General features: G+C 37.9%; 2 protein-coding genes across 7 annotated transcripts in view; one reads left to right on the forward strand and one right to left on the reverse strand.

Moving 5' to 3' along the window:
• Window positions 1-12427, reverse strand: part of DMTF1 (cyclin D binding myb like transcription factor 1) — a 44046-nt gene extending 31619 nt beyond the window's left edge. For 2 of the 6 annotated variants that reach the window (XM_054494066.2, XM_054494064.2), the window contains exons 1-2: window positions 12291-12427; window positions 1320-1442 (exon numbers count right to left, since the gene is read on the reverse strand). The gene's annotated coding sequence lies outside the window, so the exon portion shown is untranslated. Of the gene's footprint in view, window positions 1-1319; window positions 1443-10329; window positions 10469-10580; window positions 12243-12290 lie in introns of those variants that run through there. The other 4 variants (XM_054494065.2, XM_063667654.1, XM_054494063.1 and 1 more) reach the window with 4 other exon arrangements.
• Window positions 8461-13427, forward strand: LOC129041566 (uncharacterized). Its single transcript, XM_054497068.1, has 3 exons — window positions 8461-8556; window positions 11981-12646; window positions 13188-13427. The coding sequence occupies exons 1-3, from the start codon at window positions 8461-8463 to the stop codon at window positions 13338-13340; spliced, it is 915 nt and encodes a 304-aa protein (XP_054353043.1). The 3' UTR covers window positions 13341-13427.
• The last annotated feature ends 12489 nt before the right edge of the window (window positions 13428-25916 follow it).

The raw sequence follows: 25916 nt of genomic DNA on the forward strand, positions 1-25916 counted from the left end.
GAACAGATTCCAGATCAGGATTTCAAAAATTATTCCCAAATATGAAGTATTCCCTTATAATCCCCTGAAATACCACACACATTTATTTGGGTATCTGCCTACAGTGTTCTTCATGTAAAATTGCAATGAGAGTTCAGATTTCAAAAACTGCCTTTCACAAATTTATACCCATTATTTAGAATTAGATATCTGAAAGAATCTGTTTGCTCTGATAAATTTTAAAAACCTACAACATTTGTAATACTTTAAAAAACGTTTTTGCAACATCGAACAAAAGAGAATCTGTCTTATCAGCAAAACTCTCCCCACTTTTTTATTGTGTTTTTATGGACAGCTTTGTAGGTGCTTAACTTCTTTTTCTTTAAGCAGAAGACTCATCAAAACTTTTATCTTAAGAATTATTTTTCCAAAACATTTTTTACAGGTATTTAAGCTCTATTATCTGAAAAACAGGAACACTAAATAGTTCTTGCTGTGTTCTTTTCAAAATATTGAAAAAGTGCATACATCCATCACTGACCAAATTGTAATTTTAAGAGACGAGTTAGTCCTTCTTTTGAAACAGGTAACTTTGAACATTGTTCCAAGTATCCTTACCTGCTATTTTACACAAATATTATTTTCCTCTTGTTCAGACAGATGGAATAACTAGTCTCAGAATATAGCATCTCATGGCTAGTGGGGGGAAAGGTATGAAACTATAATCAATAGCCTGGTTGAAGTCTTCAGAAATACTTTATAAGGTTTAAGGAGGTTCTTGCCTCAATACTCACTTTTGGCACGTATGTTTTACCAACTAAATAATACAGAGGACATAAACCCTGATATAATTACTCAATGTTTATTAAGCTTTTTTTTTTTTTTTTTTTTTTTTTTTAGAGAAGGGGTCTTCATTGTTGCCCAGGCTGGAGTGCAGAGGCTATTCACAGGCACAATCTTAAGTGCACTAGAGCCCTGAACTTCTGAGCTCAAGTGATACTCCTGTCTTAGCCACCCGAATAGCTGGGTACAGGTATGTGCCAACACTCCTGACTCTCCCTGGCTCCTACACACAAGATATTAGTCCATTCATATATTTACCACTGAAGTGAATGTATTTTCCTTTGGCACAAAAACTTAAATAATATATATTAACATTTACATGGTAAAGATCCAATAATTCATTAAAATTTTACTATACAAATTACTATTTGAAAAGGACATCATTCATTTTACAATAGTAATCATGCCATTCCCAAAATAAAGGTAAATGGAAATCATGATCTAGTTTTGACAAATTTGCAAATCATGTGAGATCCTTGCAACAAAAGCAGATTTACCTAGACAACGGATGGATCAGCTACAGCCCTTCCCACAGAATCAAGTTGCCTTCCCTTAGCAACCAGCATCACTTTCATGTTATCCAGATTGTTTCTCTCCCATGTTCCTATCTCTGCAACACTCTGAAAAAGTAACAGCATTACACACAATAAGGCTTAATAAGAACAAATGAATAGTATAGCAGTATGCTGATGACAGTCTAGGCTCAAGCCTCTATGATATCTCATCTAGAAAAGTAAGACAAAACCAGAATTCTTTTTTAAGTATAATTTTTGGAAATTGGCCTCTAAAAGTATTCCCCAATGAAGAAAAGGACAGAAATGATGACTATTCACAGGTAGTTTCTTAACCCAAGTGGCTCTCATCAGGCAGACAAACATTCTCTGAAAAAACAAAAAAACAGGCTCAGCTATGCTAGTGGTTCTATGAAATGTAGACCGTGGTACCATTATGTAACATGATGTGTATATCAATCAATACAGCACCATAAATATTATTAGTAACTATAGTTCTTTATAATTATTAACACCTCTCTTTACGTTTTATCTTAAAGCATTAAAAATTATATAATACCCTATTCATCCAGAAAACCCTTTTAAGATGACAGGTGAACAACCCTATCTAGGAATCTGTGGGGGGAAAAAAAAAAAAAACCTTAAACAATTAGGCCAGAAAAGACAAATTACAAGCTCTTGAAAGCAATGTGAAACTTTATGAAACATGAAATGGTTTTTAAAGGTTTCTTTCAATAAGCTTCTCATCTTTATCCTCAAAAGCCAACCAAAGAGCTTAAAAAAATAAAAAAGCACATGATTTGAGGTTCAAGGGGACGTTTCAGCAAAAATTAGGGATTAAAATTCTAATTTTTGCGGCATTCTAATTAGATCCTCTTTGCATTTTCAGTGACAGAGGTACAGATCCTGCTGGAGAAACATTAAGCTATTAGATTTCATGTTGTTATCATTTCTGAATCCATTAATTTTTTAAAGGCTGGCTTTTTAGTAATACCTACTACAAAAGATGGGAGGAAGAAATGTAAAAAAGTAAAAAAAGAAAGGTTAAAATCATCCATAAACTTCCCAAACAATGATTTTTCATACTCTTTGGTGTAGTTCCTTCTAATCTCATCTCCCAGTGTATGTGTGTGTAGTTCCTTCTAATCTCATCTCCCGGTGTATGTGTGTCTGTGATTATAGTGTATTGTGCAATTTTATATCCTGCCTTTTAGAATCTGCTCAGATTGAAAAGTGTGAAGGAAACCAAGGTAGACATCTAACAAAAGTTATTACTTAAAACTTACACTGCACCAGGCGTGGTGGCTCACCCTTGTAATCCCAGCACTTTGGGAGGAGGATCACTTAAGCTCAGGAGTTTGAGACCAGCCTGAGATAGTGAGATCTAGTCTCCAGAAAAAAAATAAAAAATTAGCCAGGTGTGGTGGTGTATGCCTATAATCTCAGCTACTCTGGAGGCTGAGGTGGGAGGATGGCTGCAGCCCAAGGAGATCAAGGCTGCAGTCTGGGTGAGAGCGAGAACCTGTCTCAAAAAATAGAAAAGCAAAAAATAAAACTTATGCTGCAATAAAAAGCGTGACATTATTTAACAGTTATCCGTTACTGGACATTTACGTTGTTCTCAATTTTTAATTTCCTTAAACCATACTGAAAAACATATTTTTACACTATTTCCTTGAATATTAGTAAATAAAAATTGTTAAATCAAAGGATATGACAAAATTTAGAACTCTTCAATCATACGCAATATATTTTCCCAAAAAGTTGCACAAATTTATATCCCAACCATTGAGATGCAAACTCTACTCTTGGTAATCTGCCAATAGTTATTTTTTAAAAACTTCAAAGCAAAAAGTACAATGCTTATTTTATAGGTGCAAAATGGTCACAGGTTTAGCATTTTAATGATATCATTTCAGGGCCCCAGTTAATCCACAACGTTGAGAGAAAGAACAGGAATCCTGGCTCCTTTTTTAAAGTTCTGCAACTCATGTTAGAGATTAGTGATTCTATGCTACTTTGTAAATTAACAAGCTTATTTGTTCAATCAACAAATATATCCAAATATATTACCTCTACTATATGCAGGTACTGGGGATACAGTCACTTTTTTTGTTTTTATGCTGTCATCTTTTTTTTGTGGTTTTTGAGATGGAGTCTCGCTCTGTTGCCCAGGCTGTAGTGCAGTGGCACGATCTTGGCTCACTGCAACCTCCGCCTCCCAGGTTCAAGTGATTCTCCTGCCTCAGCCCCCCGAGTAGCTGGGACTACAGGCGCGTGCCACCATGCCCGGCTAATTTTTTGGTATTTTTAAAGAAGAGATGGGGTTTCACCATGTTGGCCAGGCTGGTCTCGAACTCCTGACCTCAGGTGATCCACTTGCCTCAGCCTCCCAAAGTGTTGGGATTACAGGCGTGAGCCAATGCGCCTGGTCCCGTCATCCTAAATATGTTCTTGACTTTTTTTCCCCTATAGTCTGAGCTATGTGGTCAGTACGTTTATTAATATTTAAGAAACTGACCTAGTTTCACTTTTAATGGGTAACACACACAGTCCAAGATTCAAAAGGTAAGTTATTTTTATTAATATTAGTATTAATACTAATAATATAAGACATAAGGTATCTAAATGAAGATGTCAAACTGAGAGTTAAATATATAAAACTAGAGTTCAACAGGCCAGGATTAGACCTATAAATCTTACTGGCATACACATTGTTTTTAAAGATGTCTTAAAGAGGTTAGAGAAGACAGCCTAGATTACAGTTCTAGAGCACTCTACTAAATTTGGGAAGTCAAGCAAAGGAGAATGAGAAGGACCAGCTAGAGAGATGCAGGAGAAAACCTAAGAGGTATTAACTAAGAAGCACAAGAGTGTTTTTTCAATGAGCATTAAGTAGTTAACTATGTTGAAAACTGCTGGGGGGAAAGATAACTGAGAAGTAGCTATGTAATCTGGCAATATGGAGAACTGGTGCCTTTAACAAAAGCAGTTTTGGTGGGAGTAGTAGAGGCAGAAGCCTTACTGAGATATGTACAGAATTAGAAGTAGGGAAGAAAAGACAAACTACAGGCCGGGTGTGGTGGCTCATTTTGGGTGGCTCCCAGCACTTTGGGAGGCCGAGGCAGGCAGATCACCTGAGGTCAGGAGTTCGAAACCCGCCTGGCCAACATGGTGAAACCCCGTCTCTACTAAAAATACAAAAATTAGCCGGGTGTGGTGGCAAGCGCCTGTAATCCCAGCTACTCGGGAGGCTGAGGCAGGAGAATCACTTGAACCCAGGAGGCGGAGGTTGCAGTGAGCCAAGATCGTGCCATTGCACTCCAGCCTGGAGGACAAGAGTGAGACTTCGTCAAAAAAAAAAGAAATGACAAACTACTGATACTTTTTTCACGAAGTTTAGCTTTCAAATTAAAACAAAAGGACCAAGGGCAATCAAGACAGTTGTTACACAGAACACACCTGTATTCTGATGTTGGACTGAGAAAAGTTGGTGAATAAATCAAAATAAATCAAATTGTGATAGTAGAGTAGAAAGTTTAGTAATTTAGTGCCTTTATTCCAATTCATTATACATGAACCTATGGTTAACAACTTTTGGAATCCCTCCCCATTTGGTTTATCTGGAAAATAGGAAAATCGCCAACTCTGCTATCACTTTTTTGGTCCTTTTTGGAGCATAATAAAGACAGTCATGTAACACATAACATTTTGGTCAACAATCAAATGTGCATATATGGTAAGCCTGAAAAATTATACCACTATATTTTTACTGTACCTTTTCTATATTTAGATATGTTTAGATACACAAATACTTGCCATTGTGTTAAAATTGTATTCAGTACAGTGACACGCTGTATAGGTCTGTGTATTTTCTATGATGCTCACATGCAATCACCCAAACTGCATTTCTCAGAACGCTCCCTGTCATTAAGCAACACATGACTGCATATCAGCTCTTTTCAAATTTTCCTTCTTTGTAATGGGTTATATTTGTACTATTTTTACACTAAAAACGAGAAGATACAGAAGAAAAATAAACACAATTTTAACAGCCATTTTAACTGAAGTGGCATTTTTGCATGTTTTCATCATTTGCTGAGTATCTTTAAATAGCACGATACCTTAGTACATTAAAGAAAAAAATACCTGAGGGTAGCAGCAAATCTAAATGCAGTTAGGAAGACCATGGATGATCTGCTTGAGATTTCAAGAATTTTAAATAGATGTGAAAATTCTGTCTATTGGTGTACAGTTTTATGAACAAGGAATTAATTCAGCTTTATCATCAGTTATTAGAAAGCTGTGCAAGGAATTAAGTTTTATCCATAGCTTTATCAGTGGAGAGCAGCTTACAGAAAGAACTATCAGATGCGTTTAAATTTTAACAGCCCTAATGTTTTGGCATTGCTGTTATTTATGCACTCCTTATTTATAGCTTTGATAGCTTTAATTTTCTAGTCTATCATGTGCCTGACAAATGTAGTTATATGCCTTATTGACATTTCCATTAAAAACTTTAATTTTGAATTATTCATGCATAACTATGGAATTTGTTACACTGGGCTGAAAGCTGACAGGATTTCAGCCACCATCTGTAAATTTTTATTTAGATTATGTATCTCATAATCTTGTCTTTTAAAAGAACAGGGGAAACATTTCTTGTAATCTGCTGTTTAACAAGTAATAGTTTTTTGAAGTTTGTCAGGCAGTTAACAGTGAGCCAGATCATTTTTGTATTGATTGAAAAATACAACTTTTAGAAACTTAGGTTTCAGTATTAACGACAGCGCTTAGCTTAGCATTACCTGTAGTTTGAATCATTTAACTCTAAGGAAGATACTGGTTAAGAATGTTTTCTAAGTTTTATACCCTATAAATGAAGACCTAAAAAAAGTATAAAATGAAATACAGTGAAATGTACAAAATTCCAGTTGACTTTTATTACATAAAATTTAAATGTGTACTTAATAAATCTTGAGTGATTACTTGATAAATCACTAGATAGGTGGTATGTTTCAACAGTTATTTAACGCTTTCTGAAGAAATAATTTCTGGTCATTAAAAACTAATCATGTTCTGCATCAAGAATTATGGCTTTCTAAAATTATTATAACTCTTAAAAGTTTTAACTCATTGATGACTCAAGAATAAATTTTAGAAAACTTAGGATAGCATTCTGTTCCTGTAACAATCTCAATGAAGTTTTTTTGTAAGACTAAAATGCATTTGATTTGTTCCTTAAATTTTAGATTTTGTTAGATGCCATTTAAATAATGGTATAGAATTCACTCCTTAGTAGCATTTTGTTTTTCAGACAAGCTGAAGTGGTTTTTAATAAGACTGAGTACTATTTAAATTACCTTTTAGAATTATTTTAATCATTGAGTTTTTAAATATGTGGCATCTTTACCAAGTACATTGGAAGGTTTATTATTGACAGAACAGGTTGGGATACAATAAGGACTTGGGATAAGTCATTTCATTAATAATCACTACAAATGCTGTGTGTTTTAATTTATAAAACCATACAGAATACCTTCTGCCAAACTTCAAAATTTGTATATACTTCTGGGCCACGAAAGTTGATAGTTTTATTTATGACTACTTAGATTGTTATTTATGCATGAAACAAGGCAGGAAAATACATTGAGAATTATGTTTACAGTGAACTTCTTTAATGCATCATATTTCTTAAAACATACTTTTAATGCATACTTAGTATTTTAAAAACCAAACAAAACAATTATACAATTGCAGGTTTGTACATGTTGTCAATGACAAAAATAAAACCATTCTGGTGGCTTAAAAAAAAAAAACACATAACCTTAAGTGTGGTACAAAACTCTTATAATGGAGTTATTGTGTCTTCATTATAATATAACCTTATAGCTCCCAATGAAAAAGATGACCCTATTTAATATACTATAACGTGGAAGAACGAAAAGGGATAAGCATAAAGAAATAACTCTTGGATCTGTTATTTAACACAGAATTCAATTAAAGAAATGAGTTATTCATGCTATTCTTCCTTTCAGTATTGATGTAAAAGTTCTTATCCAATGGGTTATCTTAGACTGGTATTTCCATCAATTGAGTCTACCTATCGTCCTGATTTTTCTGGGCATTTAAGTGTTGAATATCTTCTAAAAACCAGAATCAAGGAATAAAGTCACCTTTCTTCCCAGTTTTGGGGGCTAATTCTGTAAACAGATGTATACTCATTTCCAAGTACAGTACTGATACAAGTATGAAAGAGTTTAGATGCTATTAGTGGCAATCATGAGAAGCACAGGAACCACCAACATTGCTGACCCTAGAGGCTTGGAGCTGTGATTCTAAAATGGAACATGGGATGAGACCACATGATATAAAACATTCCCTATTTTAATACACTCACTTTATACTGTGAAATCTTGCAAGCTACAGAACATATAGCACCACAATTTTATTAGGTGAGTTAAAGACTGAGAAACACAGGCTGAGAAACAATCTCTGGCATAGATCAACTAATAAGGCAGTAAGGACAGTTTTCAGATGTTTTTTTCTCCTGACCCAATACAGTATAAGAAAAATCATTCATGTTCTTTCTGTGTGATTTGCAAGTCTTCTACCCATGTATCAGCATGCCTATCTTTTACTGTTTTCACAATATTAAGATCATACTGTCACATCTTTTTTGTACTTACTGTTTCAGGAGCATTTTCCAGTATCATTACTACTTTACATTTTGAATGAGCACATAGATCTAAATTTATCTAATTTGTACCTATTACTGAACATTTGTTTTTGTGGCTATGTTATTATAAAACTCCAAATGGACTATTACTCTATCATTGTATAACTAATGCTTTAAAAACTACTTATAAGAGAATTTGCTTAGTAACGTCTAAGGAATTTGGAAGATAAATTTTAAGATATGTTTATTTTGAAATAATGAAAGTCTGCTTAGTAGAAAATCTTAGTGGAAGATAATAGGTAACAAATTCATACATCCTAAACATGGGTACACAGAGGGCTGTCAGACAAGAAGTAAGGGCACAGAATAAGCATAACATCTTCTTAAGTACAAACTTTATTCAAGATACGAATAGGAACACTACACACTTGAAGAATGTTTTGGACGATGGTGCCAGGCCCCGTGGGATTTGTTCCTCTATATACTTTGTGGAAAAGTTTGAGCAGCAGAGCCATAAATGAACATAAGGCATATTCAATTAAGGTATCTAATTAATGTTTACTATGGCTTGGTTATAAGATGGTAAAATATGATTATATATCATAAAAATGTCAATAGAGCTGTTAGTGGAGTCTATTCTAGCAGGCTTTGTTGATTACAATTACCAACTATTGAAAACAATGTTATTATTACTTGAGTAAGGAGGATTACTTGATAGCAAGGATTTTAAGGTGCAGCATTTCATATCTGGTTTGACAATAAAACTATATTGCTTATTCAAAAAGCAAAAATGTTATTTTTCACTTCATGCATGGTTCAGCTTATAATGTGTTACTGGCCACACTTGAAAGATTTCATCCATTCAAAACTGAGTACTTTTCTACAAGGCACCATCAGAGGCTCTTTATATGGAAATATACAGTATCACCAGACACCTGTGATTTACAGTGAAGTTAATTTTTAAAGCACATTTACTCATTAGATACTAAAATATACACCGGCACTAAAATAAACCTAATGAGCATTTCTGATACATAACACCTGATGGGAAGTGAATGAATCGGATTTGACCACTGGTGCTTGGAAGAATGACCTAACAGTGTACATAATCAAAATGACATTTAAATATATGAAATGATAGAAAATTGAACTGTTCATAATGAGCTCTCCAGTGTGCTTTTCTCTGACAACTTATTTCTAGTACTCAGTCATGGAATGGATTATCTTTCTACAAACTGGAGTGGGGCGGGGCGGGGGGAGACATAACCACGTTCCTCCTTTTATTTAAACTTATCTACCTTTATAGAATCAAAGCAAACACAAAATCTATTTGTGATTTCTTTTACAAGAATTTTCTTCACAAAATGAAAGCACCATCAAGATAAACGGAGAAATGACATGAAAGTAAACAAATGCCACATACATTTGGTAACTATCCATATTTTATCTTTAATATTTGGCAATTACTTTAATAAAAATCATTTAGTTTACCACTTTCTCGGGTCTTCTTGTATTATTTGGAGACATAAAGGAGCTGCAATTGCAAAGCATTTAAGAGTATATCAATTCCCGGGAAATCCTTTCATATAGGAAAAATATGATGGTGGTAACAAAAAAAATGGACTATTAAAATGGAAAACTCCATTTTGGAAAGGCAGACCACCACCTCAGTGTTAAATATGCAGTAAATCCTTATGCATGGTAGTATGTGCCAGGCAGTAAATCCTTAGGAACACTTGTTTCACATTATCGCATTCATCCTCACAGGTGTTAATTTAAGCCAATGCACTTAATGAAGCATGGCAAAGGCAACTGTTTAAAATAATGAGATGTTATTTTCAGGACATGTAAGTTTATTACACCATTAATAAAAATTAGAGTCTGTAGATGTTGGAGAGATAAATGAGGCTAATAGAAAGGTAAGATTTTTTGCGGAGGAGGTAAAGGCAAGTTTTTTGTTGTTATTTAAATACTAACTAGTGATATCAAACTAATCTTATAAAATACATACACTATCTCCCCACCTTTAAAGCACCCCTGGGGTGTAATGAGATAACTAAAGGACTGAAAAAAGAGATCTCTGAAAAAAGGACTGGAGGACAGCTATCTACTTTTGATATGATTCTCCACCAGTAAACATTTCCCAGCCATGCTGTTTTCACAGCTCAAGTCATAACGCCCAAACTTTGGTTTCTTCCCCTCAAAATACTTCTAAAACCTGAACACTCAGAAGAATGTTTACATAAAATAATGTATTCATATAACTGCAAAGTATGAACTTAAAGTTCTGAGAAAGATGCAATGCCCAGTACTTACTGATTAAATGTTGATGAAGACAGGGCAATAGCATTTTGGCTCCACCATTAGCTCAACTGCAACCAATTAAAGAGATTCACGCAGAATATGCAGGTGCTAAATCAGTCCCAAAAAGCATATTTTGGGGTGAGCCTATCAACTAAAATAGTAAGAAAAAAAATTAGCTTGTTTGGTGGCATACAGAAGCACCTAGTATTGAGAGTTAAAATGAGATAAAAATCACCACAAATCATGAAATGTATTTTTCACACCTATAACATAATGGTTTTTTCCAGATACAATCAGGCTGGTTTTTGTGCTTTCTGTATGGAAGAAAAAAATTATTCTCACACCAACTTGGATTCTCTCAGTATGACAATTTTTGTAACGTTAAGGAATGTAGCTTTAACCTTTTTTCTCTAAATCTTAACAGAATTTCTAAATCCTAACCAAATACATGAAATCCTGTCTCTAAGTACACCATAAAAGCAAAAAGATAAGATTTTGGTGTATCGCCATAGTCATTCTTTAAATGTTAAAGTGATGGCAAATTATTCAAATTATTAAAAGACAGTAATCCTCAGAAAGCTATCTGAAATATAAATTCAAAACCAGCTTAAAGAAATATGAAGTAATGAAAAAATGTGAAAACCCTTAACTGAAAAAAACAGATTTTGCAATACTTTCAACATAGTGGAAGAATATTTTCGGGGAGCTTAAAAGCTACAAATGGTTTTCTCCCACGAATTAAAAATACAGGTATAATTTAAAATTTTTCAAATAGCGTCACTTTAAGCTTAAGACATGTCATATTAAAAAATAATTCCAGAATATGCATTTTGTAGGACGTCCCAACATGCAGCCTCGACTGTCAGAAAGGAGGCACACATAATCAAATCCATGTACATTAAAAAGAGGTACAAAAAGATGAATGAGTTGCGAAAAAAGCAACTACACAAATTCAATGAGAGAAAGGGAGAAGTCCTGACTCATACTGTATACTATTATCCTTTTCCTTATCTACACCGAATATTTTATATAAAGACATATGCTCTATCATTCAATTGCAGAGAAGGGCACTTGGCCACTTCTCTCAAATCTGGAGATTGTGGTACAACATTCTACATACCTCCCTGCAGAAATTCTGAAAGCGAAGTACATTTTAGAGAACAAAGTGGACTTAACAATTTTAAGAACTTTCTCGGAACTCGGCACAATAGGGTAATTACTACTTTACAGACGCATTTTCCGTGCTCCACCAGGAATCTGTCCCCGCGCCCCAGCCCCCACATCCCTTCTTTAAAGAGACTCAGACTGACAGAGACGGTTCGGCCAGCTATCCCGATTCTCTATGTCTGGGCCGTGAATCGCCGAGCAAGGCTGAACCCCCGCAAAATTACAGAAGAATCTAAAGCGCAAACGAGGGAAAAGAACAAAAAAGCAAAGGGGGAGAAGTTGGGTCGAGATCCACCCCCACTCTCTCAACCCCACCCAAGCCTACCTCTCCTACGCTGGACCATAAAACAAAACCGAAAACGAACAAAAATAAAAACTAAAAAAAGAACACCACGAGAAAACAAGTAGGGCTTCCTTACTGTCTCCACTCCTAGCCCAGTTCTCCACTCAACCTCCCGGCCCACCCCACCCCCCCAGGGGTCCCGGCGCCATTTAGCTCCTCCGAAGCCGCCGCCATTTTCCGCCCCTGCCGGATCGCTGCTGTGACTCGGCAGCCGCTCGCTTCACTACTCTGCAGCCTGAGCCACGGGCGCCGCCCGGCCCTAAGAGGGAGGCCCTGGCCGGAACGTGCGGGGACGGCAGCTGCAACGTCAGGAAGGCCAGGCTCCGACCCCGCCCGCAGTGCCCCGGCGCCGACAGCTTGCGCCAGCCGGCGGGAGCTAGCGGGCAGCAAGGGGGCCGGACAGACTCCACTGGGCGGAGCGGCCCTGGCGGCGGTTGGGACCTGAAGGTTCCATCGCACTTACTTCCTGTTTTGGGTCCGGGCACTTTGGAAGAACCAGGATGGAGGCTCCAAAAAATACCAGGATGGAGGAAGCAGCCACGGGCGAGAGTGGCTGCAGCTGGAGTGAGCGAGCGCGACGAGCCACCGGAAACGGAGCTGCGGCCGCGCCCCGCCCCCAGCTCCCCGCACGCTGCCCCTCCTGCTCGTCTGTCCCGCTGGCGGCCCCGCGTGCTGGCTGTACGCGTCACTTCCGGCTGTGTCGGCGCGCGAAAAAAGATCCTGGTTTGGAATGTTGGTACTGGTCTGTGGCGGTGGTTGTCGGCTGTCCTGCCAGGAAAACTCGGCACTGACTATCCCACTACTGATGCTGTAAAAGAGGTCCTTCTGCTATGACTCAACTGTGGTTCATCTGGTTCTGGGGACACTTAGGCCCCGCGTGCCGATTTTCATAGTTCCCTGTGGCTCCGAGCCGAGGGAGCCGCGGTGTGGAATGGAGGGAACCAGTGATCACAGTGCTGAAGAAAACAGGGAGTGTGTGTCTTCATACTTGATTTGCCTTGCCGCAGGGGCTTAATATGAGATGTCTGGGCGTGTTAAGTCGTTCTTGATGAAATGTGTCCTCTGTGAATGTAGTCTCACTGTTAGACTAGGAAGATGCTGTTTTGCTGTGCCCAGTTCCTCTTAAAAGTACAGATGCTCCTTGGGTTGCAGCCGTATAAACCCATCCTAAATCGAAAATGCGTTTTAATACCCTTATAAACGAAAAGGATAAATAAGCCTTTGGGTTCTGTAATATGAGCTAGCATTCTTTGAGTGCGTATGTGACAGGTAAATGTTTTACGTGTATTAAACTCATTTAATGTTCATAAGTGCTAAGTGCATCGCTACAATTATTACAAAAGAATCCCATTTTACACAGGAACCAAAGAGAAGTGAAGGAATGTGTCCAAGGGCTCCCAAGTTGGCGGTGGAATTAGAATTGAAGCCTCAGCTCCAAAGCCTGTGTTCTGAACTACCCGGTTGCAGCTCACAAAATAGACTTTGGCAGTACTTTCATAACGAAAACAAATGATTACAACCAGTTTACAAATGCTTTGCTTTACTTTACTGGAGGATCGACATGTTTGACTACTTTTCAAAAATAAATCTCAGAAGCAGCGTTTTCTTGTGTTGATAACTTTATTACTAATTTGTGACACTCTGCATTCTATTGGAGTTAAGCCGTGTATCGTTCCATTTTTTAATAAGTACATAATAATGTTTATGTAAGCAAAACTATGAGGCAGAATAGTATTGTGGTATGGACTCAGGCAGTCAGACCTGAGTGTGAATCTTGGTTCCATTTCTTAGTAGTGGATATGGCACTTCACCTCTTTTAGCTTTGTTTACTTAAGGAGTAATAAGATCTACCTTCCAGGATATTGTAGACAGCATAGTTTGCATAGAATCTGACGTGTATTAAGCATTAAAAATGGTAACTAATAAACCTTAAAGCCAGGAAAGCAATACAACTACTCAAAGAGCAGTTCTAATTAATAATTACATATGCAAAATTGTTGACATTAACATTGATTAGAAGGTGGTTCCTAATGAGCCTTATTTTTCATAAGACATAACCATATAGGATTATTTTCACTAAGGCATAAAATAGTGATATATAAATTATAGTCGGGCTGTCCGTTCTCTTCTGCTAAATTTTAGGTCAGCCTGCACGCTGCTAATTCCCCCAAAAAAGTCAAATGCACCCTCATAACTAAATTCTCCCTTTCTGGTTGAGTTTCTTTTATAACTACCTTTTCCCAAGTCAGTTGGTATTTATTTGGGGATGACAAATGTATTTTATATTAGCTTAATGCATAATTTAAAAAAATATAATAACGTCTCTATCCCTTTAGCTTGAATAATCAATGTAAAGACTATCAATAACACAACTTGATTCCTAGAGCAATTTTCTGCAGTTATACTTCTATGTTATCCGTACCTCATTACTTAGTCAATGTGTACCTAGGGAATGGATGAGGTTTTAAATATTATCCAAGGATTTACCTATTTAGGAATTAAATGTTTTGTAGAAAAATCATTAGAAGTATTTCAATCCTAAACAATAATTATGAAAGTATTTATAGCATAGCTATGGTATTTACTGCATTTGCTCGTTAAAATTGACTTTGTTGGACTCCGGATGCTTATAACACTTTTGTGAACCTCATCAGTGATTGATGATGAAATTGCCTTTTATGACAGGTTGATATATTAATATAAAGTATTTCAAATACTGAGAAGCAGGTTCTGTTGTTTCATGATCATCTTGTGCTAATTCAGAAAAAAAAGATGTTTATAAGCTTTTGTTCAAAGTAAAAGAAAAATACAATTACTGAGTAGTTTTCTTTCTACACAGTCTCTGAGTCCTGTTAATATAGCTGATGGGTATACACTGTAGGGCCTTCCGGCTGATGGGGATTGCTGTGCTAATGGAGGAATGAATAAACTGTCCCAGTTATGCCCACACACCAGCCTTTACCAGGTGGTCTCCTGTCTCAGATTCTTCCTGTAGGCTTCCCTCTGGGCCTTATGACACTCCATCTTACAATCCTTTTCCCACCTTGCATTTTGCCTGTGTCTCATCTCTACAATCCTTTTAATACCTCAGCCTGGTGACCGCCTCTCTATATCCACTTCACTTTTTTCTTCTTTTGTGGCAAATCTTTGTTGAGACCTATTGATAGAATATTAGCCAAAAAAGTGTTTCCTTATCAAGGGAATGGAGAGCTAAGGCTTCCAATACTCCTAGCCAATAAGGATAAAAATTTTTGTTCTGTCTTTGTAATTTTGGTGTGCAAAACAAAATAAAACAGTTCAGATACTTCACTAAAACAGGATAATATCCAGACCCAGACTCAAAGACCTGTTCCTTTATGATCTAGCATGGAAGAGAGAGGGACAATGTATTTGTTAACTAAGCAATAATTGCCATGTTTTGTAAGTTCTGAGAAAGATACAACTTGGGTGCTCTGAAAGTGAACTTTTGCATAGAGAGTTCAGAGTAGGCCTTTCTGAGAAGATACTTAAGCAGAAAGGTAAGAATAAACAAGCATAGTAGGGGGTGCAAGGTGGGAAAGCCTTTGTCCAGGTAGTGCATGAAAGCATATTTGCAGAAAGCAACTGGCTTGTAAAATGTTTATAAAATGGTGAAAGCACAGCACTACCAGGTGATAGGCTGTCCGTTGCAAATGTTAGCTGAATTTCTCAAAAAACTTTATTGTGGTGAGAACACAGCATGACATCTGCCCTCTTAATAAAATTTCAAGTATATAAAACATTATCATTGACTATGGGTACAATGTTGTACAGCAGATCTCTAGAGCTTATTCATCTTACTTGAAATTTTATGCCCACTGATTACTAACTCCCCATCCCCTCTCTCCAGCCCCTGGTAAACCACCATTCCACTCTGATTCTAAAAATTCAACTATTTTAGATACTTAACATAAGTGAAATCATGTAGTATTTGTATTTCTGTGACTGGTTTATTTCACTTAGCATAATGTCCTCAAGGTTCATCCATGCTGTTGCATATTGCAGAATTTTCTTCTTTTTGAAGACTGAATAGTATTCCTGTTCCTCTAAGACTAGAGCTCAGTGCATGCCCAGACATAGCAGAAATGGGCCATCTTACCCCTTTGCCATGAGCTTTGATTTGCTAATATATGGCACAATACCTTAACTTAGCAGACATTTAAATGTTTGTTGATATTAAAGATAATTATCTTAAGCCAGAAGACTTGGAAGCTAGCCATTTCTATTCTTTGGCAAGAACAGCTGACTACTGGCGATCACACAGTGTTTTTCCAGATAGTGTTGCTACTTGGACAATTCTGGACTAAAACAAACACATGTTACCTATTTTTCAAGTGGAAAGAAGTTATTTTAACACATCACATATTTGGTGTTACTCTAAACCTTATTGCCCAAGTCTTGTACATCTAGATGCAGTATTTTAAGAATAGAAGCTTGTCATTTTAGCCAGCAGATGTCCCTATTGTTCAGCAGGAGTTTTTTTTTTTGTTTGTTTTGTTTGTTTTCTTTCCCAAGTAGTAACTTCAACAGTAGATAGAAATTTTGGGGCCTTCATTGCTAATGATACGCTGTGGCAGACCAAGGACAAGCCTCAAGAGTAATAAAGCTAAAGGGATAAGGATTCTGCTTTGAAATCTAAATATGAGAAAGCTGTCTAGAATTAAAAGACTTGTAGATTAATCCCCTTCCCTTCTATTCACTGTACATTTAATTCCTTTGCACAGAATATGCAGTGAAAGAGGAAGAAACAAGGAACTACGATAATGTTTATAACTTTCAGGAGTTTGCACATTTGTGATACACTCGGTCATTTCATTCAGCAGCTCTTCCTGAGCACCTCCTTTGGGCTGAGCACTATTTTAGGCACAGGAAATATGATGGAGAACAAGAGAGACAAGATCCCTGCTCTCAAGGAACATATATTCTAGTGGAGGAGCTTACATTATAGTAGTATAGTGCATCTTTGTGCCAAACTTTTTTGGGTAAAGCACTCACTAAATTACTGGCAGCTGCCTATAAAACTTGCTTATAATTAACAATGAGGGATGAAAACAAAATATGCATCAAATCGATAGCAGCAGGAGGCAGACAAATTCCTTAGCAGATGGGACAGGTCCCAGTGAAACCTGACCTTCAAGCCAAAGACAGCCTGAAGCCTGAAAACCAGGCCACCAGTTCCAAGTAGAATCCGGTACCCAGAGTGAGAACTTTCTTAATGCCTTTCAATGAATCAAATGGTGCTTTTTCCAGGCCCACTCATGGACCAATCAGCACGCACTTCCTCCCACCCATGGGCCAGTTAACACACACTTCCTCCATTCTGAGCCCATAAAAACCCTGGACTCATCCACAGTCAACACTACCTGCCTGCAGGTAGGAGCTACCCGCTTGGGTCTCTTCTCTGCTGAGAGCTGTCCGTCACTCAATGAAACTCTTCTCTGCCTTGCTCACCCTCCGATTATCCACGTAACCTCATTTTTCCTGGATGCGGGACAAGAATTCATGACCTGCAGAAGAGAGGGCATGAAAAGGGCTGTAACACTTTCCTGGCTGGCCCACTGAGCAGTGGGCGATGACACGTTCCCACTTGCTGGACTAGGGGAGTGAAGAGCAGCGACTCTATTGGAGGCCCAGACCTTGGGATTCCCTGAGCCAGAGCTGTAACACTATAGCCCTCCCGCCATCTGCCGGTGTTGGGCAGCTGCCCCACCCCGTGATGCGAAGCGGTGGTGTGGCTGAGCCATCCCGGGAGTAGTGGGCTGGAGTGAGGCAGCGGGACTGAGTGAGCTGAAACATGTCCCCGCCCTGGTTCGCTGAGCTGCAGGCAGTGGGAAAGAGAGCTGTAGCATGACCCCACCCCCCGCCCTTGGGGGGCTCTGCAGTTGCTGGTGACTCCCAAGTTTTCAGGTGCCACCATGTTCCCTTCGTCCAGACGCCGGTGCCCACAGTGGAAGCCGCTTGAAGTATGCCTGGTCCAGCTGCAGCCTTTCGCGTGGAGCAGGTGCCTGTGCTGGTGCCTGTAGCTGCCTGCCTCACTGCAGCATCCAGTGTGCCTATCTGTGTGCAGTGGCCAGACCTCGCGCTCGCTCACTCCCACACCCCTCACCGCTTCACGCCTGGCCTGCCATCCTCAGGCGTTGGGATCAAGGCTGGTAGTGCGAGCCAAGGGCAGTCTGCCAGGCCAAGTGGGCAGAATGAGCCCAGCGGGTGCGAGCGAAACTTAAGCAGAGGTGCTGCCGGCCACCGAGGTTTCCAGCTGGCGACGTGACTCCCAAAGGATCCTGTGACAAAATCACTTGGTATCATCAGATTAAGCTAAATTACTAGTATTAGAAAAGATGGGTCAATGTGTTTCTTCTCGGTAATTTCTGTTTTCATGTTTCTAGGCAAAGTGTTTTATGCACAAGAGAAACACCTATGTCCTCTTGAATCTCCTTTGGCTGGTGTTCTCTGAATCCCTTTAACAGACATACAACGTATGTATATAAACACGGGCAATGTAGAGGTCTTTCTGGACCTGAAATTGTTAAGAGTTAAGATCTGAACCAACAGAAAACACTGCCAAACATGTTATTTCTCCTCTAAAATTACCTGAAATATCAACCCAGTCTTTTAATACCTAATTTAAGAATTACATTGTAGTAAGTTGTAGTAAATATAACTGTATCAAATTAAATTCCATAGCATAGTACTTTTGTTATAGTGACTGCATCTTAAGTGGGCAGAGGTGAAGTCATATAATATATAATTTGTAATTTAATAAAATTGGGGCTAATAGGATTAGGAAAGGAGAGTTTCTATGGGCTGTTTAGACTTGAGAATAACCTTATTATATATAATCATATTTTGTAATTTCAGCAGTATTATATCTATTTTAGCAAACCTAGGATAAGGAAGATATGTGAATTCAGCAGTAACAGTATCTCTAATGTCTTGTTTTCTGTGTTAATTTACATTTCTTAATCAGAAATATACATTTATGTAGAACTTTTGGCCTATGTTAATTCAACCTGGTGTAGCAAGACAAGGCTATCGCAGTCATTTTCTGAAATAAGGTGAAACTCCTTTCTCTATCACTGTTGGATAAGCTCTGTTTTTGTTGAACAGAAGTCCATTTTCATATGATGCTGGAATCTTTTTTTTTTTCTATTCTTTTGCTGAACAGCTGTCTGCCATGGAATCATTCTCTGAGAACACTCTTGATCTTGAGCCTGTAATAAATTTTCACAAGAATCTCCTCTGGGAAGGAATCCATGGTACTTTACCATCGTAGACCAATTGCTAGAGAAATATGTGATACAACAATGTCTCATACATAATGTTATAAATAACTGTTATTTGAAAAGGTCACAGTAAATACAGTACTATATAAGAAATCCGTCTCCTGCTATGGGTAACACTGAAAATAAATCTGAAGCATTTTACTTTTAGGGCTTTCTTATCTGTCTTTATCACAACAATATTTTTGATAAAGTAATAAATCGAATGAAGGATTTTAGATTTCTCTTGGGTAAATGGCTTACAACTGATGGTAGCATGCAACAAGTGACCAGGGTTTTCCTACCATTCTCATATTCACTTGGTGTTACAGTGTGATATTCTTAAATCCTTTATTTATTTGAAAATTTAAATAGAAAAATGGTTGATTGTTTTTCTTTTTATTGTTTAAACAAGTAAAAAATGAAATTCAATTCCAATGAAATCTTAGAAGTCATGGATCATACGCTACAGGTTTGCAAGGAATGTAACTGTTTTTCACTCTGTAACAAGCTTTCAGAGTGCTTCTCACACCCTGATGGATGTTCCTTTTAATTCTCTATAAATAAATGACCTTTACAGAGACTTTTAAGCATAAACTCCCTCAATAGCCTGCCTCCATCCCCATGTGTTCATCTGTGCTCATTCTAAATTCCTTCCCTCCGATCCTAGAGATGTTACTTCTCTTATTCAAGGCTAATTCCTCCTTTTGTGCTTTTGATCTCATCTCCCCCACAGAACTATGCTTACTTCCTTTTATATGTTTTCAACCACTATAGTCTGATTTCTGCCCATAACATGCCATGAAGATCATTAGTGACCTCCACACTGCTAGATCCAATGAACAATTTTCTATGATCATTTTACTTAATTTGTCATCAACATTTGCTCCTGAAATAAACACCTCTTCCTTCTTTGAAAATGCATTTTCTAGACTTTCTGATACAGTACATTGGAATTCCTCCTACTTCTTTAAACGCTTTTTCGCTGGCCTGATTTTTAAATTTTAGAGTTCCTCACGGTGACCCCTAAGCCTATGTCTCTTTCTTATTCTATCCTCTTTCCCTAAGTAATGTCATCCACTCCAATGGCTTCAATTGCCCTCTATACACTGATAACTCCTAAATTTATAACTCTGCTAATCTACTACTCAAATGCCCTGTTCCTTATGGAACTTCCCTATAAGGCTTGCAATGTAGCAGGTCATATTTTTTCAAAGACAGCTACAGCAGTATCTCCCACCCAACAACCTTTTTATATAATGTGACTCTGACACTCCTCTCAGTGACAGGTGGTGGTATATGACTCCTTCCTCTTGAAACTGGACAGCTTTTGTGGCAATTTTAATGAAGTGAATATGCAGGAAATGGCACTATGTGACTTCTGAAAATAGGTCATAAAAGACCTATCAGCCATCATGTAAATAGTCCAGCTGCTATACTAGGAGGAAGGCCAAACTAGCCCATGAAGAAAAGCCACACAGAGAGGCCTGAGACTGTATGAAAAGAGGCGAATGACTGGAGAGCCATTAGCTGCTCCAGCCTCTCCTCCATATTAGTTACCTGTCACCTCATAGTAATATCAAATTGCCCCAAAATGTAGTGGCTTACCACAGAGTTTATTAACCTCAATTTTTTGTGAATCAGGAATTCAGGTGGTGTGACTGTCTGATTTGCTTAGGGACTTCTGCGAGGTTACAATCAAGATGTCAGCTGAGGTTGCAGTCGTCTGAAGGCTTGAACGAGATGAGAAGATCCCATTCCAAGATGGCTCATTCACATGGCTATTGATGAGAGGCATCATCCCTGGCAACTGGCTGAAGGCCTTAACTCCTTATCACATGGGCCTTTCTATAGGGCTGCTTGAGTGTCCTCACAACATGGCAGCCGGCTTTCCTGAGAGAGCAAGTGATCTAAGAATGACAGCAAGGAGGAAGCTGCAATGCCTTTTGTGGTTTCAGAAGTTCATACTGTCACTTTGACTTTATTCTATTCATTAGAAGTGAGTCACTGGCCGGGCACAGTGGCTCACACCTGTAGTCCCAGCAGTTTGGGAGGCCGAGGCTGTGTGATCACTTGAGGCTGGGAGTTCAAGACCAGCCTGATCAACGTGGTGAAACCCCGTCTCTACTAAAAACACAAAAATTAGCTGGGTGTGGTGGCAGGCATCTGTAATCCCAGCTACTCAGGAGGCTGAGGCAGGAGAACTGCTTGGACCCAGGAGGTGGAGGTTGCAGTGAGGCAAGATTGTTCCCCTGCACTCCAGCCTCGGCGACAGAGTGAGACTCCGTCTCAAAGAAAAGAAAAGAAGTAAGTCACTAAGGCCAGCTGACACCCAAGGGAACAGAGATGAGACTCTACCTTTCGAAGGGATTTTTGGACACCCTTCATCCACTGTTACAGATCCAGCCATCATCTCATTGCAAAAGCTTGAGACACCCAGAAGTTTATCCCAGCCTTTCCCAAAATCCTGGTCCACAGAAACTATGAACAATAATAAAATGATGATTGTTGTCTTAAGCCATTATGTTTCAAGGTAGTTTTTTTCCTAGCACTAGCTAACCAGAACATAGAATCTTCTGGACTGAACTCTGAAAAACCAGAAAGTAATCCCTTCTTCTCTGAGATTTCCCCAAAATATGGGGTTTCTATTATTTTCTCCCCCGCCACCCTAGGATTTTGACTCCAAGAAGGGAGTATCATATGGGGGGCTTTTCTCAGGTACCTACTGGTACTTGTAAGTTTGTCAAAAGTTTCACTTTGTTTTGGTTGGAAAAACTGCCCTTATGTTATCAGCAGTCTCCCTGTGCTCTGGTTCATGATATAAACTCTGATCTAGGTAGTCTATGCCCTTCTTTTAGTTTTCTTTCAAACGAAAGGTTTTAGACTCTCCAAGTCCATTTTTTTCTCCATAATTCCTGGCTCTTAAAGATCAAAAGCTCTGGATTTCAATATTATTGGCTCATATAAATTTATAAAAATCCATTAAATATTTATTTGTTCTAGTTCATATATATGTTCTCTCTCAGTATAGAAAGTATCAAAGCTGTCTTTATGGGGGGGAGCGTAATAGGTACAAGAATGCGCAGGAAGGAGTAGCAATCAATTAATAGCTCAAAGCTACTATTATGCTAAAGAAATATTTGACACGTAGCATTTATATTAAGTGGTATTTGGTTTTACATAGTTACAAGTTTGCACAAATTTTGTATATATGTCATAATTCATTATCTTATTTTTCTTTACAAAAGATTTTGAGGTTTGGGAGAAATGGAATGGATAACCAGGACTAGAGTTCCAGTTTACAACACTGCAACATAGGAAATGCAGATTGGCAGAAACATGTACTTGGAAATTTCCAGTATTCTTAGGAGACAAGCAGCACAGCTGAGGGTATTCTAAAGACTATAGAGATGCCCCTGAGTCCCAAAAGGGCTGGAAATGGAGCATTTACCTGAGTCCTTTCCAAGTAATAGAGACAAGATCAGAAGTGGTTATAGGGCAAAATTCAGAGATGTTGAGCGTGCTCACAGGAGATTAAAGGATTAAAAAGATGAGGATTTAGCAAATGATACGTGTTAGAAGCTGAATTTGTTGCTTATAACTTTCAACGTATTTTAATATATAATGGACACAAGCACTTGCAAGTCATAGTGTGTGCAGAAAGGAATGTGTTTCTCAGTGTAATAGATATTCCCGTATTTATTATATTGCAACAAAGTAAAATAGTTATCAAAATTACCTGAATTCTGTATGTCAGTAATTAGTAACATAGACATTACCTGAGTATCTGGGCAGAAATCTGAAGTTCCCACCAGTAGTTCAAATAGGACACAATGATGTTCTGTATAGAACATCAGTTGACCAGGTATTTTAAACTTCTATTCTTCCACAGCTTATACAAGAAGGAGTGGACTAATTGATCAACAGCAATTTCTTCTAAGACAGCTGCCTGTGTTATACGTGGTTAACATCTGAAAGTTCACTTTCTATGAATAATGAAACATCAAAGCTTACCTAAGTTTTCCTGATGACTGTTAATATTTATTCGTTTCTGACTAAACTCTCTCCATGAGGGCTTCTACTGGTAACGAGGCCTCTTCAGCAATGAATTATTTTGTAATCAGGCATGGCTCAATCTGTCAGAAGTGCACAGTTGTCCATCTGTTGTGTAGTTTGCACTAACATTATAAACTATAGTCCATTTGGCCTCTTTTGGGAAGACTGGAAATTCATCCTGTTTCCTTTACTGATGTCTTAGTGTCAGTACACAAAATGTGGTTGAGAAGAAATTTAGGTGGCGTTCTTAAAATCTGTGATAGTTACATTTAGCCTACATTTCAGTTAGGAAAGTGATTCATACTTGATGTCTATTTCCAGTAGCTAAAACTAACACTATGTTAAGTCTAACTAAAGCTCTCTAAAATTGCCAACTTTATGATTGCTATATGTAGCATGATTAGGAACTCTACAGTGATTATTTTTAAAGAAACCATTTTTTTCATTTATACTTAATTCTGCTTTTAGCACCCTTGTTTGTTTAAATGTTACAGATTTTAAAAGAAACTGTTGGTACTCAGACGTCAGCAAGGCCTCCTATCTCTTATTTCATGAAATCAGTGTAAAGTTTTCTTAATGTCCAATTCCAAAGTCCGGTTACCCTCAAAGCTTTCCATAGTCTTCTGTATGTTATCATACATACAGTATGTTATCAGGGTTTCATACTATCATAGCTCTCTCTTCCTCTAATTTTTGCATTCAGGAATATAGTACTTTATTTTACCTTAAAAAATTGAGTTTCTTTTCCAGTTTTCATCAGGGTTCTCATTCCAAGATTTTAGAAAAGAAATTCATAATAGAGTTAAAAGTTTCTGAGAGGGATCATAGCCTTCTATCATTCCCGTGGCTTCCTTTTTGTCTTTCCTACTCTCCTACCTCTTAGGAACAAAGCCAGTTTGTCTTCTTGCCCTTTAAATAGCGTTTTAGTAGGCTGATCTACTTGAGCTTCCTTGTGCTAGTGACTACATTGAGCCTTATTTTCATTCCTCCTTTCTTCTATAGTAATAGTAGAATATTTGAATGCCAAGACAACAATATATTCCCCAGCCTTCTGTGCAACAAGGTATAATTATATGACCATGGCCAATGTGATGCAAGCAGAACTGAAGTACAATGTCTGTCTTTTTCCCTAAAGGAATGAGCACGCCCTCCTTTTCACCTTGACCCTTTCCTCCTGCCTGGCATGTGGTGGTAATGAGTCATTTGGAACTGTGTAGATAAGGCCAACAGGAATAGTGGAGCAACAAGATAGATTGACACTGTCAAATCCTCATGCCTATCTTTGGTTGACTACGTCCTGTTACACAACAGAGAAGTAAACTTCTATTCTGTTTAATCAATTTATAGTTTGGGTCTCTGTTTCTGCAGCTGAGTCTACATCCTAATCAATACCATTTTCTTCAGCCTCTCACCCAGCATTTCTTAAGAATACAATGCTCTTTCTAAGAGGAAATCTGATGAACCAAGTTTTCTCCTCTTCCTTATATTTATATATCACTTTCTGTAGAAGGGGAAGATGAGTGACATTTCCTTTAGTAGAGATTTGAGAATAAAGGCACTTCAGGCAGAGGGAAGTTTCATAACTAAATATTCCGGAAAGTGCAAAGCATTTCTATGGAATAAAAACATCATGCAGTTTGGGTGGGACATAGGAGAATTCTGGAAAACAACATTGGAAATGTGACTTGGGTGGGATAAAGTAATGGAGAGGTATATTAGTTAACCTTTGCTGCTTTGCTGTGTAACAAAACACCTCAACTTTTAGTGTATTAAAACAATTATTAGTTCATTACCAAACGGTGGGCAGTTGGGACTGTCAGCAGTTGGTCAGTTCTTGTGCTGTTTTACCTGGGTTTACCCATGCAGCTGGAGTCAGCTAGAGGATCAACTGGGATTGGATGACCTCATTAACATGTCTAGCTGACAGGTTGATGGCTAGTATGCCTTAGTTTCTCTCCATGTCATCATTTCAGTTGTCTAGCTTGGGCTTGTTCATATAGCAGCAATGTTCCAAGAGCATAAGAATGCATAACTCAATGTTCAAGCACTTTCTGAGCCACTAGTTGTTTTATACTAGCAAGTCGTTGACCAAGACCACATACAAAAGTTGAAAGAAAAGCCTTCACTGCTTGATAAGGAGAGCTGCAAATTATCAAGGGACAATATTTTGCAATCTTCTAGGTCCTTGGATACTAAGCTAAGAAATTTGGGCTTTTAATTGGTATGCAGTGAGGAAGGAAGGGCACAAACTTAGAGACCAACATTAGATGTAACCAAAAAAGGTCTTTAAAAAAGCAGACTTGATTTACAGAACAGTTTTAGAGTTACAGAAAAATGGAGAAGATAGTGCAAAGTGTCCCTATATCCCCCATGCGAGGTATTCCTTATTATTAACATCTTACATTACTATGGTATATTTGTTGCAATTAATGAACCAATATTGATACAGTATTATTAACTGAAGTCTATACTTTATTCATATTTCTTTAGTTTTTATCTAATGTTCATTTTTTGTTCTAGGATATCATCAGGATGACATATTACATTTAATTGTCACATCTACTTAGGCTCTTCTCGGCTGTGACAGTTTTTTAGACTTTGTTTTTGGTGACCTTGACTATTTTGAGGAGTACCAGTCGGATATTTTGTAGGATGCACCTCGACTGGAATTTGTCTGATGTTTTTCTTATGATTAGACTCAGATTATAGGTTTTTGGGAGGAAGACCACAGAGCTAAATTGCCATTTTCATTGCAT

The sequence above is a fragment of the Pongo pygmaeus genome, chromosome 6 (genome assembly GCF_028885625.2).
Source record: "Pongo pygmaeus isolate AG05252 chromosome 6, NHGRI_mPonPyg2-v2.0_pri, whole genome shotgun sequence".
Lineage (NCBI taxonomy): Eukaryota > Metazoa > Chordata > Mammalia > Primates > Hominidae > Pongo > Pongo pygmaeus.